The sequence below is a fragment of the Pimephales promelas genome, chromosome 11 (genome assembly GCF_988280905.1).
Source record: "Pimephales promelas chromosome 11, fPimPro1.hap1.1, whole genome shotgun sequence".
NCBI classification, from domain to species: Eukaryota; Metazoa; Chordata; class Actinopteri; order Cypriniformes; family Leuciscidae; genus Pimephales; species Pimephales promelas.
In genome coordinates, this window is record NC_142779.1 from 7,681,798 (window position 1) to 7,699,766 (window position 17,969).

Here is a 17,969-nt window from a genome sequence, read left to right on the forward strand (position 1 = left end):
TGTACGTTTCATAAAATATATTTTCTTTAGTTTCCAAAAATCATTTCACATGCAACACAAGAAAACTTTAGCTCAAGTTATAAAAACATCAACCACAAAAGCACTTATGTTGGCGCATAGGCTTGGAGTTATGGCACCACATTTGAAAATTTAACCATATAGTTGACAATATCATAGGAATGTCTTTTACACCTCACCAGACGATTCTCATGTTTAAAGTGCTAATAAAAGACACATTAACCGTTGCAGATGTCAATGCCAATTGATGACCGCTACATCATTTACCAATCAGATTACTTCACAGATGGCATTAGAGGTAAAAACACTTACAATCTTCTTTTTTCCTGTATATTTTTTTTGTAAAAGTTACCTATTAGAGTTTACATTATTAACAACAGTGTTAGATTACATCTACCTTCATTTAGGCCATGAACTTCGCTACAGAGTTAAACAAACAGCTGTCATGAAGGAGACTTAGTTTCCCCCAAACGCATTCAAGGGATCATCGAATATATCGTGGCCCGTTTCCACAGTTGAGACGGGATCCTGGGCGGGCTGGCTCTTCTTAGACTTAGAGGACGGCTTTACCGTTGGTTTTGTAGTCCCAGTCGAGAAGATATCATCTGTGAGAGGAGAACAGGAAGCAGATACCGGTAATCAGTGTGTCTTTAAGTTGAGCATTTTTATGTTCATAAAACTAAAATTACATTGGGTCAGATGAATGAAATCATGATTCACTGGCGGTCAATAGCTTGTGAAACAAGTAAGAGTAATATTTCACAATATTAATATTTTTACTTTATTTTTCATCAAATAAATGTAGCCTTGGTGAACATAAGAGACTTTAGAGACATTAAAAAGCCATATTTATTCCAAACTTTTGACAGCCAGTGTATAGGCATGGAGAATTTTGTGTAGACAATTTTCCACACATATATCATAATAAAAATAATATTGGCATAAATATGTGCGCACCATTCACTCACTCCAGACTTATTCACTGGTGTGAATAAAATAAACAGAATTATTAATTATTAAACTCCCATTAATGGAGTTAATAACTCAAATTAAAGGCAGACCAACCCTTTCCGTGGTCTTCCCAACATTATGAAAAATACAATTATATTTCATGGATAGAATTTGAGGGAAATGGTAAGATTTTCACATTTCATTTTTCTGAATGTTAGTGCAAAAATAAGTATCTGTTCAGTTTACAATAAAAATGAACATCCTAAAATATTATTACTTCATGGGACAAAACTGAATACACTTCATTTAAAACAAATAAAAATACTTTGCAAACTGGAATAAATGAGAAAAAAATGTAAAGTTTCTCTGAAAAGTAGACCATTTTCTCTTTTTTTTATGGATACTGAAATATTTTTATACTAAAACAAGATGACTAAATACATTTTTGCCACGTATTATGACAAAAAAAAAAAATACAGTCCGTCATCTCATGCAATCTCATATTGTCCTAAAGTCTTGTACAGTTAAACACAGTACTATCAAATTGATGGGAATATGCATATGGAAATTATATGCAGATAAGGTTATGCATAGTAAAATTAGGCATTGTAAGCTCCATATATGAATATTTTGGGTGGGTGAAATGCTCGCTGACTGGGTAATTTTTCTCAGGTTCTGGGATGCTGAGATGTACGGTTTTACAAATCTGAAAACTTATAGGATAAAATCTATGCAAAGATTTATACACAAGGCCCCTGGTAAGAATCACAGTGAAGAGTGTTTTGCAGAGATAACTAACCCATGTCATCATCGAATATAGATTTTGCCTCCACTTTCTTCTTTGCTTTCTTCTCCTTTGGCTTTGTGGCGCCAGTCAAGTCAGCAAAAATATCAACATTGTCATCAAACAAACTTGCATCCAAAGACACTTCCTTAGGCTTCTTCTGGCTCTTGAGGGGTTCTTTCACTTCATCCTGTAAACATTTAAGGTCAATAGAGAAGCAAAAATCAGTCATACCACTCCCAACTACCGCAACTGATTTATAATACCAAACTAAATGAAAGACTGTGTGATATTTACCTGGAAAATGTCTGGTTTTGCAGGACTGGCCTCTGTCTTGGAGTTTTTACTATCTGTAATTTTACCCTTTCCTGCTCCAAAAATATCATCATCATCATCATCTAGGAAGGACATGTGTTTGGCTTTCTGGACAGGCTTCGGTTTCACTGTGGCAAAAAGATCGTCCTCATGGCTGTCAAAAATAGACGAGGCCTGGTCTTTCTTCGAGGTTATGATGGCATCCGTCTTAGGGGCTTTCTTTTGGACCTCCTCTGGGGTCTTTTCTTTGTGTTTAGAGGAGGGAACAGGCTTTGTGGCAAAGAGATCATCTGATTCAAACAGATCGTCTGCAGTCTCGAGAAATCTCTTTGGCCTGACTGCTTCGTCTGGGCTCTTGGCTGCAGCGGGGGTGCTGACGGGTAAAGTGAGCGCTGTGGGTCGCACCGAAACGGGGTTAAAGGTAGGGAGTGAAGCAGCCATGACTGGTTCATTAGCTTGTGAAGAGGTGCTCTCCCCGACAGCTTCCTCAAAGTGCTGTGCTGAAAGTTGTCTCGCTGCCCTCGTCTGAGGCCGCCGTCGCACTGCGCCTTTAGCCCGACCCTGCAGTAGAAAAAAATCCACTGAATGGACACTAGCAAAAACAGCAGTTTTCATCCATCACAATGGCACACAACTGGGACTGCACAAAAATGAAATAAAATCGATATCGCTATTTGGCTTAGAGCAATTGTCAAATCATTAAAACTGCGATTTATATGCAATCGGTTTCAGAGTGAATTACGGAACACACAGTACCGAGCTTCACTCTGAAACCGGCAGCGCATATTTCTATTTGCCAGCAACCCGTCAAAATTCAAAGCTCAATGGGTTACTGCTTGAAAAATTAACACAAATATCAGCATTGTAATTTTATAGTAAAATAATTTTATTATAAATAAATTATACAAAATAAAATTAAAAAAATATTTGACAGTACAATCTATTTATTATTTAGTTAATATTTTTATTTTTAAAAACAATTACAATAAAACCATAATAACTTTTATTATTTTTAGTCATATTAAATAGGCAAAAACCTATGAATGTGAATATAACGAATGTGGCCTGTGAAAACTAGAGATATATCATTATTTGTCCCCATTGCATCAATTTAGTATAGATACCATGATATTACATTCTGATATCGTAAAAGACGGCAAAATTGTGGTATCGAGTCAACTGTGCCAATTGTGCAACCCTACACACACAACCAATTTTTCATGCCACCTATCAAAGTGTAAAATATACATACTGCAGTCTGACCCACCTTGTTAGCATTCTGTAGCGTGCTGACCTGAGCAGGCGAGTCAAAGCTCACACCCCCCTCACTGGAGGTCTGATCAGGGATAGTATCGGTAGCTGGCAGCGGTCTGGCAGCTGCAGGGAGGGAAGCGGGTGCCAGGCCAGGGATTACGCTGACAGCTCCTGGAATCCGTGGCACCGCGCCTGGCAGAAGGCTGGCAGGGTTGACAGCTAAGCTAGCCTGAAAGAAAAACAAGGCATGGTTTTTTTTTTTTAATCTGTGACAAAACTAATAAATACACACAATGCCCTTTGCTCATATGCCAAGATCAGAGAGGAACTGGTCTTTACTATTTTAGAAGTACACTGCATTTGCATTTCCTGAAGCACATAGAAGTGCTTGCAAGGCAGCAACAGAATAGTGTTAAAAAATTCACATTTTAGGTCTGTGTAAATAAGTCAACATGGCTTTAAATTGTTGCAAGAAAGAAATACAATTCAGAATGCAGGACGATGTCATCAATGTTGTAACAAGGAAAGTATCAATTTACTGCTGCCTTGCAAATACTGTTAACAGCACATTGACAGAGCGCTGAATCTAGTTTTTCTATTGGTGGAGTAATGATGTACAGCATTGGCATTGAGTGAAACAATGTTATGGCAAAGCTACAAATGTTCTGGTATACCAGAATAAGTGAAAATGTTAACAGGCAAAAATATATGTGTGCAGAAATATACATTTTAAACAGATAAAGGCATAGGTGAGTTGTGAAACAGCCCAATGAAAAGCAAGGTTTTTGCTTTTCTTAGACTTCTAAGAAAGTTCATGCCGGGATGTCAAGTAAAAGATACAGAATATAGAAATACAGAAAACACTGTTTTAACAATGAGAGAAATGGAGCATAAAAAGTATAGAGATTTTATTTTCAAAAAAAGTTACTTGAAGTTCTCCAATCCTTGAGGAAGTTTTTTTAGATTTTAGTGGGCTTGTAGGGTCCTGTGCAATTAAATAATATCAATTACATTTATGTCAACCAATAAAAAACAAAACACACTTTTATAGGTTCTGGAGGTCTTCCAAAATATGTTTTTTATGTGGTAAATGTATAAAATAAAATGGTAAATTTATAAAATAAAATAAAAAGTATTCTATTACTCAAGACTTAATTAATTCTAAATATAATAATATATAACTCATTATTTAAAAAAAGGTAAATGCGTCAAAAAAGATTTATATAATATATTACATTTCTATTCGCTACCTATAAACAGAATGGTTTTTGCATAAAAAAAACAAACATCAAAGCAGATTTATTTCCCTCCATACCTTGCTTGATGTCAGTGTTGATTTGTCCATTTCATTCGTTTTAGACTTGCTGGGCTTCTCTGGTACTTTCTGTATGTGGATAATATTGTAGAAGCATTTATGAAGTATTATTATTTACATAAAAAAAAAGAAAAACGTATTAACCCTCTCTTGCTTTTCTGTCATTTATGACTGAATAATTTTTTTTTTCTTTCCTTCATTGGAATGGTAAAAAACACACATAAAAAATGGTGCTTAAAAATATAGTCACACTCATTAAAAATGGCCGCATTGGAAATAAATGCGAAACAAATTTCATCTATTAGAAAGTTTGGTATACCAACACTCGTTTTTTTGTGATATAAACCTCAAATATTTAACAACTTGTTTAGATGTATTTCTTTGATTTTTCTTGCATTTTTAAAGTAAAACATGTTTTAGAACATACAGTACAAAAATTTAATGTACACATTTTAAATAGTATTTCTGTGCATTTTTCAATAACAATAATAAACTTAAACTTCTATAACTTTTTTAAGTTCAGCAATAATCTGACAAGTATCTACTTTAAAAAAAAAACAGAAATTAAGTTTGTGCTCCAAAGTGTTCAAGATTTATGACAGATTAAGTTTCAGGTCTATGCTCAAAGTGGTTAACAGGTAATAAATGGATTAGAACAACTGCATTAATATAATTTAGTACCATAAAATCCCCTTAAAATACAAAATATTCAATAAAAACATTATCAAACTAAAATATAGTACATAAAAATTTAAAAAAATAAAAATAAATTAACAAATTTGAGTGCCACACTAGGAGCAACTTTAATGTACCAGTTATGAAAAAAACAGTACCGGTGGAGCTTTAGGCTTTGTGGAACCGAAGAGGTCATCCTCATCCTCATCCCCAAACAGTAAGGGGTCAGCTGGTTTCACAGAGCTCTGAGATGACACCTGTAAAATGAAAATACCTCCATCAGTAAGAAACCAACATCTCACCATAAAGTGGCAAAGTGTATGGAAAGTCTAAAAGCTTACAGCAGGTTTAGGAGATGTGGCAAAGAGATCTACATCAGGATCATTGTCTCTCTGTTGCGTATGACTGAAAAGGAGTTCCTCGTCTTGGAACACACCTGTGCTCTTCATGTGGGACCCATGATCCTGAGATCACAAGCAAAATGAATTCAATAACATTAAATAAGCTATATAAAGCTCCATTCAAATTCACTCCTCACAGTGCTGAATCTAAAACACAAACCTTTAGTGCATTCTTTTCTGTTGATTTGTGTATTTTAGGGGCAGGAACTATTTCATCAGTGTTCATATCTTCATCATCATCGTCATAATCATCAAAAAGACTCAGTGCTGTTTTCTTGGGCTTGGTCCCCTTACTCTCCATGGGCGGTGGACCCTCCTTTTGCAGCTCGTCACCATCAGCAATATCCTCTTGATTCTTAGTCTGTTTCTGTGGAAGAGACAATCTTCAGTTTTGTGACCCTTTTTTGGAAGCAAATTTATTATTTTATGCTATTCATTTTTATTTTGTTAATTGTATATAATATATTTACATAAAAAAAGAACTGAATTACTTTGCAAACATTTTACTCACTTTACTTGCATCTTGCTTGTCTCCTAATACATCGATCCCACCAAAAAGGCTTACTGCTCCAACCGGCTTCTTCTTAACCTCAGTGCTGTCGTCAGAGGACAGAATAGATTCCACAGGCTTCTTCTCCACAGACGACGACTTCTCTGCTATCTTGTCTTTAGCTATATTGGGCACAATTTCCTCCTCCGTAGATTCGAACAGAGAGGGCACACCAGAAGCCTGGAACACAGAGCAATTCTCAGCTACTAACCAATGACAAGGCAAATAAAATATTTTATTTGGAAGGAAATCGATCTTTTTATTCAGCAAGGATGCATTAAACTGAGTGACAGACATTTATAATGTTATAAAAGATTTTAATTTTAAATAATTTGCTTCTTTTGAAACTTCAATTCATCAAAATCCTGACCAAAAAATACTAAAGGGGCTAGCCTACATGTAAGAATTTTCATTTATTATTTGCGTGACCTTCCCTAATGACCTTGGTTGTCTATGAAAGCCTGTAGACTAATTTTTATGTGAAGGATTCGGGCAGGTTTCGCGGGGACAATCGGTGGGACTGCTACAACTAAACAAAATATAACATTTGCCTAGTGGTTTTTTGATATTTTCCTCTAAAAATCCTGCATATTGTACCTTTAAGCAGCACAACTGTTTTCAATATTGATAATAATATTAAATGTTTCATATATATTAATATTAAATATTAAACAAAATATATTTAAATAAGGGTGGGAAGCACTACATCTACCATCATTACTGTCAACACTGGGGCTGCGTCCTGAGCCCCTTTCTCTACACTTTATACACTGACAACTGCATTAGCCCTTCTCCCATGACAAAATACTTTAAGTACTCTGATGACACAGCCATACTCGCCCTTTTCTCTTATATAAAATCAGTTTTAGAATATCACCAATCCATTACACACTTTACACAATAGTGTAAGGACAGTCACCTCATCCTCAACGTCACCAAGAGAAAAGAACTCATCCTGGACACCCTTCGTAAACTTTACACCCCTCACTGCCCCATTTCTATAAACAGTGAATGTGAACCAGTAGAAATTGTTGACAGCTTCAGGTATCTTGGTCTCACTATGGATAATAAACTGAGTTTTGATCACCACATCACAAACATCCACAGACTTTTTGTCATCTGTAAACTTAGGACACTCTCAGTCAATCCACACTTACTGCTTCTCTTGTACCGAAGCATCATTGAACCCATCCTCTTGTACTGTGCTGCCTGCTACTTCACCATGTTCTCCCTCACCAATAAAAATAAGCTTCTTAAAAGTCACCAACACCTCCTTCAAAATAATAGGTCCTCCCACTCCCAACCTGACAGCCCCCATTAATACCTCAACTGCACGTAGTAGTACAAAATCCCAGCCATCCTCTCAAGTTCTCAACTCAAGCTTCACGCGTCTCCCATCTGGCCGTATATACAGACAGCTCAGCTGCCCTACAAAAAGGTACGCTTCGGAAAAGGTTTTGTACCTATAGGTTTTGTGCTATAAGGGCGTTAAACTTAACATAAACAGACATGGTAACGATGTCACTTCTGCGTTATGTGCAGATACGTGTGTATTGTGTATTGTCCATATGTGCATACTATGAATAGTTTGTGTTTTTCCTTTGTACAGACTGTGAAAACAAATTTCCTCCACAAGTAGACAATAAAGTGAAACTGAAACATAAAAGTTATTTTAAACTGTACAAATATTTTACAATATTACTGTTTTTACAGGATTTTTGATCAAATAAATGCAGCCTTAAATTCAGCCTTTTAAGTTCTTTCCAAAAAAAAGTATAAACGGGAGGTCCAAAAGTATTTGGACACTTAAGCCAACTTACCTTCGGTTCAGAAGGAGTTTTATTTGCAGGTGTTTTGAAGCCAAAAAGAGGTTCTTTGTCCTCGTCATCATCTTCATCCTCGAACAGGAGAGAGATTCTCTGAGATGACTTGATGCTGTGAGAACAAAAAATAAACTATACAGCATAATGATTTAGTATTTCTCTTACTACTTTAGCATGTTCACTACAAACCTCGACTCATTAGTGGCTGCAAACAGATCATCATCATCATCACCACCACCAAACAGGCCATCTTTTTGTGGTGCTTTGACACTGGGTAGCCTGGAGGGGGCGCTAACGCTTGACTTCATTCCGCTGGGCTTCACTTCTGAGCTTTCTTTGCTGGGCTTAGAGCTCATCCAATGATCCTGATATAGACAAATATTGTGAAAATTTTGCCTTGCAAATTTAAAAACAAAGCAAATATTGTAATGTGTCATGTGATATCTGCATGCATCATAAGAAAAACTGACAAGATAAAACCGAATGAACAAAAGGACTCTTTTGTAATTGTTTTACTAGTGTGTTAAAACTCACAAATACCTCATCGTCGCTGAAGAGGGAACTGGATAGAGGTTTCTTGGTTGGTAGAGATGTTTTTTTGACCTGAATTGACTTGGACTTTGGTGTCGATGAAAAAAGGTCCTAAAAGATCAAAACAGACTTGTTGAAAACCAGTAAAATATATATAGATATTTAAACTAAACAAACATGCTTAACATCACCTCCTCTTCTTCATCATCAAATAATGAGAGTGGAGCTTTACTGGGCTTGTTCTGAGTGGTAGGCTTTGATTTACTTGTAGTCTCACTTGGGAATATCTTTTAATAAAAAAAAAAACAACAGCAAATACATCAGTGACAAGTATCAGGAGTCAGTTTGTAATTAAGGTTAGGTGATAAAACGAAAACAAATATTTTTAAAAGGTATAAATCTGGATGTTTATCTCACATTAGTACACTAAAACATCATCTGTCACCAATTTTATTCATAATTGTTATTAAACACATTGATTCAATTAAATCATCACTGATTTGAACTCATCACTTTTACCCTCGCTCGATGAAAATCCAATCATTCAATTAATTAAATTTTACACAAGAGCGAAAACATTTCCTACACAGCTTTCTAGGGCGTTAATCTCCCTGTCGACTAGTCGATTTATTTGTCCATACATTTTGGCTCGTTTTTTTTTGCTGTGAGCTCCTATGTTCAGCCTCGCTCCGTGCGAGGACATGCACAGAGTGGATGAATTGATAGTGTCTGTCAATTAGTATAACATATGACAAAAAACAATTGTTTAAATTATGTTGCATATTCCTCAACAGTTCTTGTGCTGATATCACTAGTTGACATAGTACTATGTTCGGAAATCATAGGCTAGCTATAATATTGCGCAGAGGCACATATAATATTGCGCAACTCTGTCAGAGCCGACAGACTCAAGTGTGTCATTTCAGTGCAAAACAATTAGGTCAAAATGTAATATATTCCAAATAGCCTACTAGTTTTTGTTTATTTATAACTCATTTAGGCGGTAAAGGCTACCAAATACAGCGCAGCTAATTAATCTAAAGTTTTTATTCCCGCGTTTTTCCGCGTTTCCCACTTCATGCATTTTACCGATCAGAAAGCTATCAGATTTGCTAAAATTGTTCCATTTACAATTAGACAAATATAAATCTGATCTTCAATTCCCGACATGTAATATGCAAATTTAACATCAGTTCACATCAACGAAAATCAACATCAAAAAAATCGAAATCAAAGATGGCAGAGAGAAAGATCATTTAGTCTCATTACTTTTGATGAATGTGAACTTTCAGTTTTTATTTGTGGCAGTTCTGGCTTGCTGAAGAGACACACATCTACTCATCTACTGTGGTCCATATCTGATCTGTGGTGAAACGTATTGCAGTAGTGCTGTCTTATGGAGCCGGAAGTCTATAAAATGCTCTATACCAGGATCTTAGATTTACTAAAATCCTATATCAATAAAGTAATACAAAATTACTGCAATATTCACATAGTTGCGCTATTTTAGAACAATAGTGAAATAATTGCTAAAAAAGTAACCCAGCACTAATTGTAATACATCAGAAAACTGCAAATAGACAAATGTATGATGACTTTAGAAAAGTGATGTACTTGTGAGTCTTCTTCGTCTGAGAACAGACTCTTGCTAAGTGCTTTCTCCGATGCTCCCAGAATAGGTGAAGATTTGACTGCTTCAGGTGGAGGTCCACTCTGAAAAATAACAAAACAATAATTGTTAAATGTAAAAAAAAACAAAAAACTTTTAACACAGCAGACACTAATACAACATGAGAGTAAGGGAGTGTTCACAAGTGGTAGGTTTGGAAACGCTTCCTCCTTGGGGCAGATATTGGTTTGTGTGTAACAGAGAACTTCCTTCCACTGTTTTGACTGCTTTACACATTTTCTCAGCTCTGTGAGTTCATGTACACAAATCCAATACGTGCATTGTGTTGGTTGTTCGGTAAGTTACGTAGTAAAATAGACGTTTTTATATATATCTTTAGGTCTGGTGTTAAAAAAGGCAGTGTTAATGCAAAACAAACCAAGACTCAATGTATCCATTTCTTTTTTGGTCCATACCAAAAAGAACCAAACTACAAGTGTGAACACACCCTAAGAGAGAAAGAGTTTTCTACCTCTTCAGATTTGGTGGACTCTTCACTGGTGGAAGGCCGGCGTTTCTTCAGACCCTCCAGTATATTTTTAGTGCCGGGCCCGAACATTGAAATGGCTCCAGCAGGGGGCTGCAAGCAAGACAATCAGTATAGAAGCAGTAACAACAACCATAATAAAATGATAACGATGATTAACAAGCAGACCTTTTTCTCTGGAGGACGGGTCTCTTCCTCCCCTTCGATTCTTTTTTCCTGCAGGGGAGGAGCTACACTGGCTTTCTCAGTGTATATAGCCCCGTCTTCATCATCATTCTCCTCATCAGCTTCCCCAAACAGGTCTACTGTTTTCTTTGGTATTTTCTTCTCTAGTGATAAAAAATCAAAGATACACATTTATTCCCCCAAAACAAGAGTAATTTTTCATACTTCAGGGCAAATGTGAGAGGTTTACCAGCGGTGGATTTGTTATGGATCTTTCCACTGAAGAAGTCATCATCATCATCGTCATCACCACCATTATCTTCATCATCAAAGAGCCCACCCCCAACTGAGGCACGTTTTGAAGCTGCCTGCACTTTGGGCTTCACTGGACTGTGTTTGCTCTCTAGTGACTCCGAATCGTTTGGTGAGCCAAACAGCTTGTTTTCTGCGGGTGAGAGGGGCATGAAAATATCGTACTCATTGATTAGTAGCAACAGCTAACTTTTATGCAAATGTGCGAGTATGCAAACTGAATGCAGTTAATGCTTACCAGGAAAGATGGAGACAGCTCCAGTGGGGATTTTCTTAGTTTTAAGGGGCTCTGTAAAAGCAAATGAAAAAGATAAGATTACTATTGGGTAAATGAGTTGTCAACACAGTGGGTTTCAGAAGGTACACAAGAGAGGCCGTGAGAAAAAGATAACACAGTCAGCCAGTCATTATAGGAAAACAACATCCTTACACAAAGCTTGTTAAATGACTATTAACAAAATACATAAATAAATAGAAATTAATTTACTTTTTTATTTCTTTTTTTTTTTTGTGAGAAGAAAGAGATTGCAGAGTGAAAGCAGGAAATCAGTTGGCAGGAACAATGGATCATTATGCAAAAATAGTTTTGGCATGCGTCACCAGAAAGGTCTGGCATTTCACAAAGAGATCGAGTTATTTTTATATTTTTAATATTTTAATTAAAAATGACAAAGTCAAAACAGTTATTTTTAAGGAAATAAAACATGCATGGACTAATTGATCTCAATAACATGCATTTAGAAAACAAAATGAATTTTTATTTCATGCCAACTATTCTGTTTCTTTAAATGTCATCAGACAAACAAAAAAATACTATATGGTCATAAGTCTAAGAGATCAAGTAGGACTATCCAGCATTTGACTTTGCATAAAAGACAGCAAAAGAGTCCAAAGGAGTAACAATCAGTAAGTCTCACCTGTTGCCTGGGTCACTGTCTTTTCCTTTTCCACCGGCTCGTTTTTGGGTGCATCAGAAAACAGATCTCCCTAAGGAACAAAGCATATGAAATTACTTTCAAAGATTGCAACCATGTCTTCTATTTGCATTTGTATGATTTTGTATGTTGACTACATTGATATTGATCTAACCAACCTCATCGTCATCATCAAACAGGCCTTTGCCTCCACTAAAGAGACCTCCCTTCCCACCGAATGGAGAATATTCCTCATCTTCCATTTTTGGAGGTTTGAACATCTCATCCTGATCATCTTCCACTGTAATTACATATGCATACAATCTAAGGCATTATTTTACTAGATATATCCTAGAGAATTCTATGGATTCTATGAAACTATGGTAAATTATGCCAGAAACTTCAAAAAAAAAGTAACGGTGTAGTTGTTTTGAATACAAAACGATACAAATATAATTTGAAGATTCATAAGTGTACATATTGTACACTACCGCACAAAAGTTTGGGGTCATTAAGATCATTAAGGATGCATGACATTTTTGCCTTGACAAGAAAAAAGTTGCATTTTAGATGTTAAAATATTTCCCAATATTACTGTATTTTTAATCAAATAAATCAGCTTTGGTAAGCATTGAGAAATATGCTACAGACCCCAGATTTTTAAACGGTAGTCTACAGAGTGCAAAATACAGCAGAATGATCTGATAAACATGGTATGAGGTCATACCCTGAGGTTTTGGCTCTTTCTTAGTTTTACTCTTCTTCTGGGTGATAGATGGGCCTGATGATAATGCTTGAGAACAGACAAGTACATGCACACACAAACTTGAGAAAGAAAACAAACTGAATGGAAAGATGGAAATGTGGTAAATAATAAAACAGTCAAATCTATATGTTCTAAGTGACCTTACATGCGCGATCTGCTTCTGGCTTATGTGGAGTCTCTCCCTTGATTCTGGCTGCTAGTTCATCAGCAAAGGATGGTAGAGCAGGGTCCTGAAAGACATGGGACACAGGAAATTGAAGTTCTAGTTAAGTTTGCACATTTTTACTCATTTGCTTGGCATGTCTGAGGTGCACCTTTCTGAGTTCATCTTCATCCTTATCAGACCCTCCAAATATGTCAGAATCTTCATCTTCATTCTCTTCATCAGCATCATCATAACTAGCAACGGATGGTTTCTATGGGATGATTTACAGAATTAGTGCTGTTATCAAATGTCATTTTTTCATTTTAATAAATGGGACAATTTAAAGTTATAAGCATTAATAATAAACACAAATACTGAATTAAAAAAAATATGTAAATGTTAAATCTAAATCTTGAGTTATAGAAAACTTTTAGAGAATTTGCTATTTAGAAATGTCCTGGTCGATGTTAGATTTAAGATTTATATATACCTTTCACATTTAAATGAAATCATTTTTTATATTTTTATTTATATATATATATATACTTTTATATTTTTATTTTTTATATATATATTTTTATACATATATATTTTTATATATGTAAATCCCTTACCTGGATAAACCATCAGAATAATAGAAAATAATGTTTCAAGTCTTACTTTCTTAAAGTTGCCATGGACGTCCTCATCCTGGTCAGAATATTCATCTGAGTCCTTTTGGAATAGAATCCAAATTGAGGATTACATATAAATATACATATTTATTTATTTATGTAATGTTGTCAAAAATGTTGGTTATGATGTTTTTGAAAATAGAATATTTATTCAATAAATAAAATGTTAAAAAATGTCTTTAAATGTTCATTAAATGCTAATGTTGCAATTCATGTAAATGTATTGTGAACTTTATATATTATTCTCTCTTACCTCATCACCTTCTTCAATATCACTCTCAATGACGCTGTCTCTGTCACTACCGACAGACATTTCTAAAACAAAACACAGCAAACAAAAGAAGTTAAAAGCAACCTACAACAACAATAATATTACTACTAAAGATTATGAATAGGAAATGTCACCATCACTGGATAGATCTCCCAGGCCAACATCCTCCTGATCCATAAAGGCTTGGGATCCAATCAAGTATGGCAAAGGCCTGTCCACATACAGGTCCTACCAATAAAACACATTTAGGCTCAAAACCTTAAAATCACCATGAAATCAAAAGTGACCATTACATTTATGTATGGATTTGGAATACTGCATTATTTATTATAAATTATTTATCAGTGCACATCACTATTTTTTGTTATTCATGTACCCTTGGAATCTATAATAAAACGAACTTCCCCTCCCATGACATCTCTTCTCTGATGACACGTTGATTTGCGCAAGGGCGGGACAACATGTCACTCACATGACATCACAGCAATAGCAAACCACAACTATCCAATCAATTCCAGATAAATCGGAAGTGTTTTACTTGTTTGAAAAACTGTTTCACTCAGCTATGCAGTACGTCACAATAGGGAACAAAAGACTATTGCAACTTCTGTTTCATGCCAACTTTAAGACTGGTGAAGACTGAAGTTCACTAATCTGTACATCATTAATCCAAACACCACTAAGGGCTCTAAGGAAACACTTCACCTTTGCTTCCAAAATGGGCTCTACTTTTTCCAGAGCCTCCTCATCCTCAGAGTCCGAGTTTCCCGCTTTAATGTCGAGCTGTTCGAAAGCAGATTCCAGGACTTTCAGGCCATAGTTGACGGCTTCTTGGACTTTGGGAATAAGTTCTGCTTCCTTCTGTTCCCTTGTCTTCTCCTTTACATGTGTATGAAATGGTAGGAATGCTTGAAACCATTGTCAGAAGTTTTCAAAATAATACATAATATCAATGATCCACAGCTGAAATAGCCAGAGAAACATCCCCAAACAGTACCTGTTCAGGCGGTCTCTCCATGGTTTCTGGCTTTGGTCCAGGGTCTTCCACCTCTTCATCATAAACCCTCTGAGTAAAAAAAAAAAAAGCAGATAAAAAAACAGGGTTTGTGTGTGCTTAATCTCTTATTGTTCTTAATCAAATTTAACAATCTCACTGACATGAGCTAAGCAAAATGCTGACTAAAGAATTCACAGTTGGGCCATTTTGAGTCTCAAGGGAGGAATGTTGGAAGTGTATGAATATCATAAGCTGACAAACTCTCCCACGTATTTTCTCAGGACAAGTGTGATATTTCAGTTTGTGAAACTTGAACTAATTTGCTTTGCATCCACATACAAAGTGAATTCTCATTTAGCTAAAATCATGAAAAAAATGTACATACATTTTCAATGAACTGTGTGTTGGACAGCATGAGGAAGTCATTAAACACTGTATGTAGGCGGCTGTCGGTGGCTTTAGTGTCCCGGATAAGACCATCCAACTGCTTCTCAATCTCATGCGTCTTTGACAGCATCCTTTGAGAGAAGTCTTGCAGAAAAAGAAATAACTGCAGAGATACAAAGAAACATTCACTCTAAACCATCTGTAGAAAGTGGCATCAAGCATAAACAATATGAATATGAAATATGAATGCATTCCACTCCATACCCCTGAATCTGCAGCCAGAGACCAGTTTGTACCGGATTTCTGCATCTCTTCCACTGTCCAGGGTCTTTCCCACACCTGCTCAGCCTCCCCATTGTGATTACTGGGGCCATTTTCCATAAAACTAGACATGCTGGTTGAATCTGTATAAAATAAGTTTTACTTGAATATATCTCTGATGCAATGGACATTATGACTTATATAGGACTCATCACTGTCCCTTGTGAATAAGGAGTGCACATTATGATGGTGGACTATAAATCTTAAAAGAATATTACTAAAAAACAAACTTGCAGATAATATATTAATGAAACTATTAAATGGTCTGAAAGAGTGTACACTTTCATGACCGTGTCTTCCAACTGTTTTTAAAATAATGTCACATTAAACGTTTTATTTGAAAGTATTTTTTTTCTCATTTTAATAATGGTTTTGTTGTGCATTAAAGAAGTATAATTCTTTTTTCTTTGTGTTAACTAACTTATTAAAGCTTATGTAAAATACTAGATTATAATTCATTTTACTGTGTTAATTGACATTACATAGATTTTGAATGTTCTACATTTCAAACGTGTAATTGTAAATACATTTAAAATACATAAAAAAAAGTTTCAGGAAAAGTTAAATGAAAGATTATATTAGTTTAACATAAATGCTAGTCATTAAATTCGGCAGTACACCTTAACCATATTTCAAATACAATAGAAATACCTATGAAAGTAAAAATAAAGATGTGGCTACTTAATCGTTACTCCAGCAGGCCAAAAAGCACATTAAGGTCATTAGACTAAATGTAAAACACGTTTTTATTTATTTGTAAATTGCATGCAATTAGGTTTATTCCTAAGTATTCTTTTCAAGTGCATTATTTCCATAATAAGTAACTTAGACTACTCTTTTAGGATATGATAAAGTGTACTTCTTTTTTACAAGGGGTTGATGAACGCTTATTAATTTAAAGCTAACGTTAGACATTTTTATACTTACCTAACAAATTATATAACGTTACAGTGTAAAGTAAAAACCATACCTATCTCTCAAATTACAATTCTGAGGGAACTTTCAGAAGTTAAAACGTTATAACTGTGTCAATCAAAAAACAGCATATGCAGAAGCGATTATCTCGTAAGTTACTTCTTCAAACCTTAAACGGTTAGAAATATGAGAACATACATCGGAATGCACTTTGTATCCTTAATTATCTGTTATTTTGCTGTTTTTTAATGCATTTATATGTGATTGCTCTAACTGCTGTCATGCAAGGCTAGCTGCTGTGCTAGCAACTTAACGTTATAGTCTGAATCTCTGCTGATTTCATTTCATTCACTGATTTACCTTATATATGTACTGTGGTAAAATATCTTCTGTAGTGTTTTCCTTCACCTTAAATTCTCACAAATCCAGCAGTGAGAGAAGTCAAGAGCAGCTTAGCGCTGTCATTTGTCCCATCATCAGTTCAGTGTTTTGAGAGGTCCGCCATGTTCCGTCTGCAGAGAATCAGCTGATTCTAGTCACCTGACAGAGGCGCGCGGCACCCACGCTAAAATCCCTCTGATCTGAGAACAGCTTCTGAAGCGAATGAATTCACCATAGATAGCGTTTCACAAACGAAGCGAACTTAAACTGATCTCAATGCAGCACTTCCTGAAAACAGGAAAATATGCAATTATTAAACGGCTTATCGTGAATGGGTGAATGTAATCTTTTGGCAAAAATAGAAGCATAAAATATACTATGTGGATAAGTCTTGTAAACCATAAAATGTAAATAAATAAATAAATAAATAAAAAATCTGAGAAAAGGCTGATTCTGAATCAATAAAATCTTAAATGTGAATGTAAACCCTGCAGGAGGTGATTTGTTAGCTGTTTGACTATTTATGTTGCAAAACACATCTTGAGAATTATTTTTTTTACTAGGGAACATCCAATCCTGTGGATTATCTATAAGTCTTACTCCCTCGTAAAAACTAGAAGGTTGAGCAGATGTTGTACAAGACTTGTTCCCATCACTAAGAACTTCCCCTTTTTGGTCACTCCCTGTCCTGACCACTCTTGGGTCATGCCTGTGAAGAGATGACTGCAAGGACTAGCTACAGATGACACAAACTCTGAATCAACATTCACCAAAGAAACATTTCTAAATATTGTAATCGTTATGTTTACAACTTAATAACATTGAGCTCATTGTTTCTGCCTTAAATTAATACATTGATAGCTGACTGAATGATTTGTACTTGCCTACTTGAACTTGTACTTTTGTACTTGGACAAAGTCACCTCTGATAACACTGTTGTATGAAGGC

The 17,969-nt window shown here is 35.4% G+C and overlaps 1 protein-coding gene across 6 annotated transcripts; it reads right to left on the reverse strand.

Annotated features, from left to right (window-relative positions):
- Positions 1-2: 2 nt before the first annotated feature.
- Positions 3-17,185, reverse strand: washc2c (WASH complex subunit 2C). 6 transcript variants are annotated; one of them, XM_039671691.2, is made up of 32 exons: positions 17,049-17,185; positions 15,669-15,798; positions 15,403-15,567; positions 15,018-15,086; positions 14,726-14,899; positions 14,155-14,248; positions 14,003-14,064; positions 13,736-13,789; positions 13,245-13,346; positions 13,076-13,160; positions 12,892-12,957; positions 12,344-12,465; positions 12,168-12,237; positions 11,489-11,539; positions 11,189-11,383; positions 10,942-11,102; positions 10,759-10,866; positions 10,232-10,330; positions 8,809-8,904; positions 8,627-8,728; positions 8,276-8,451; positions 8,084-8,198; positions 6,225-6,443; positions 5,874-6,080; positions 5,654-5,776; positions 5,471-5,569; positions 4,638-4,706; positions 4,251-4,307; positions 3,336-3,551; positions 2,051-2,629; positions 1,769-1,943; positions 3-623 (listed from the first exon to the last, which is right to left on the reverse strand). In XM_039671691.2, the coding sequence occupies exons 2-32, from the start codon at positions 15,795-15,797 to the stop codon at positions 475-477; spliced, it is 4,188 nt and encodes a 1,395-aa protein (XP_039527625.2). In that variant the 5' UTR covers position 15,798; positions 17,049-17,185; the 3' UTR covers positions 3-474. The 6 variants fall into 6 exon arrangements, with proteins under 6 accessions (XP_039527625.2, XP_039527623.2, XP_039527624.2 ...); XM_039671689.2 differs by having other exon boundaries at positions 15,669-15,808; positions 17,049-17,171; XM_039671690.2 differs by having other exon boundaries at positions 17,001-17,143.
- Positions 17,186-17,969: the final 784 nt, after the last annotated feature.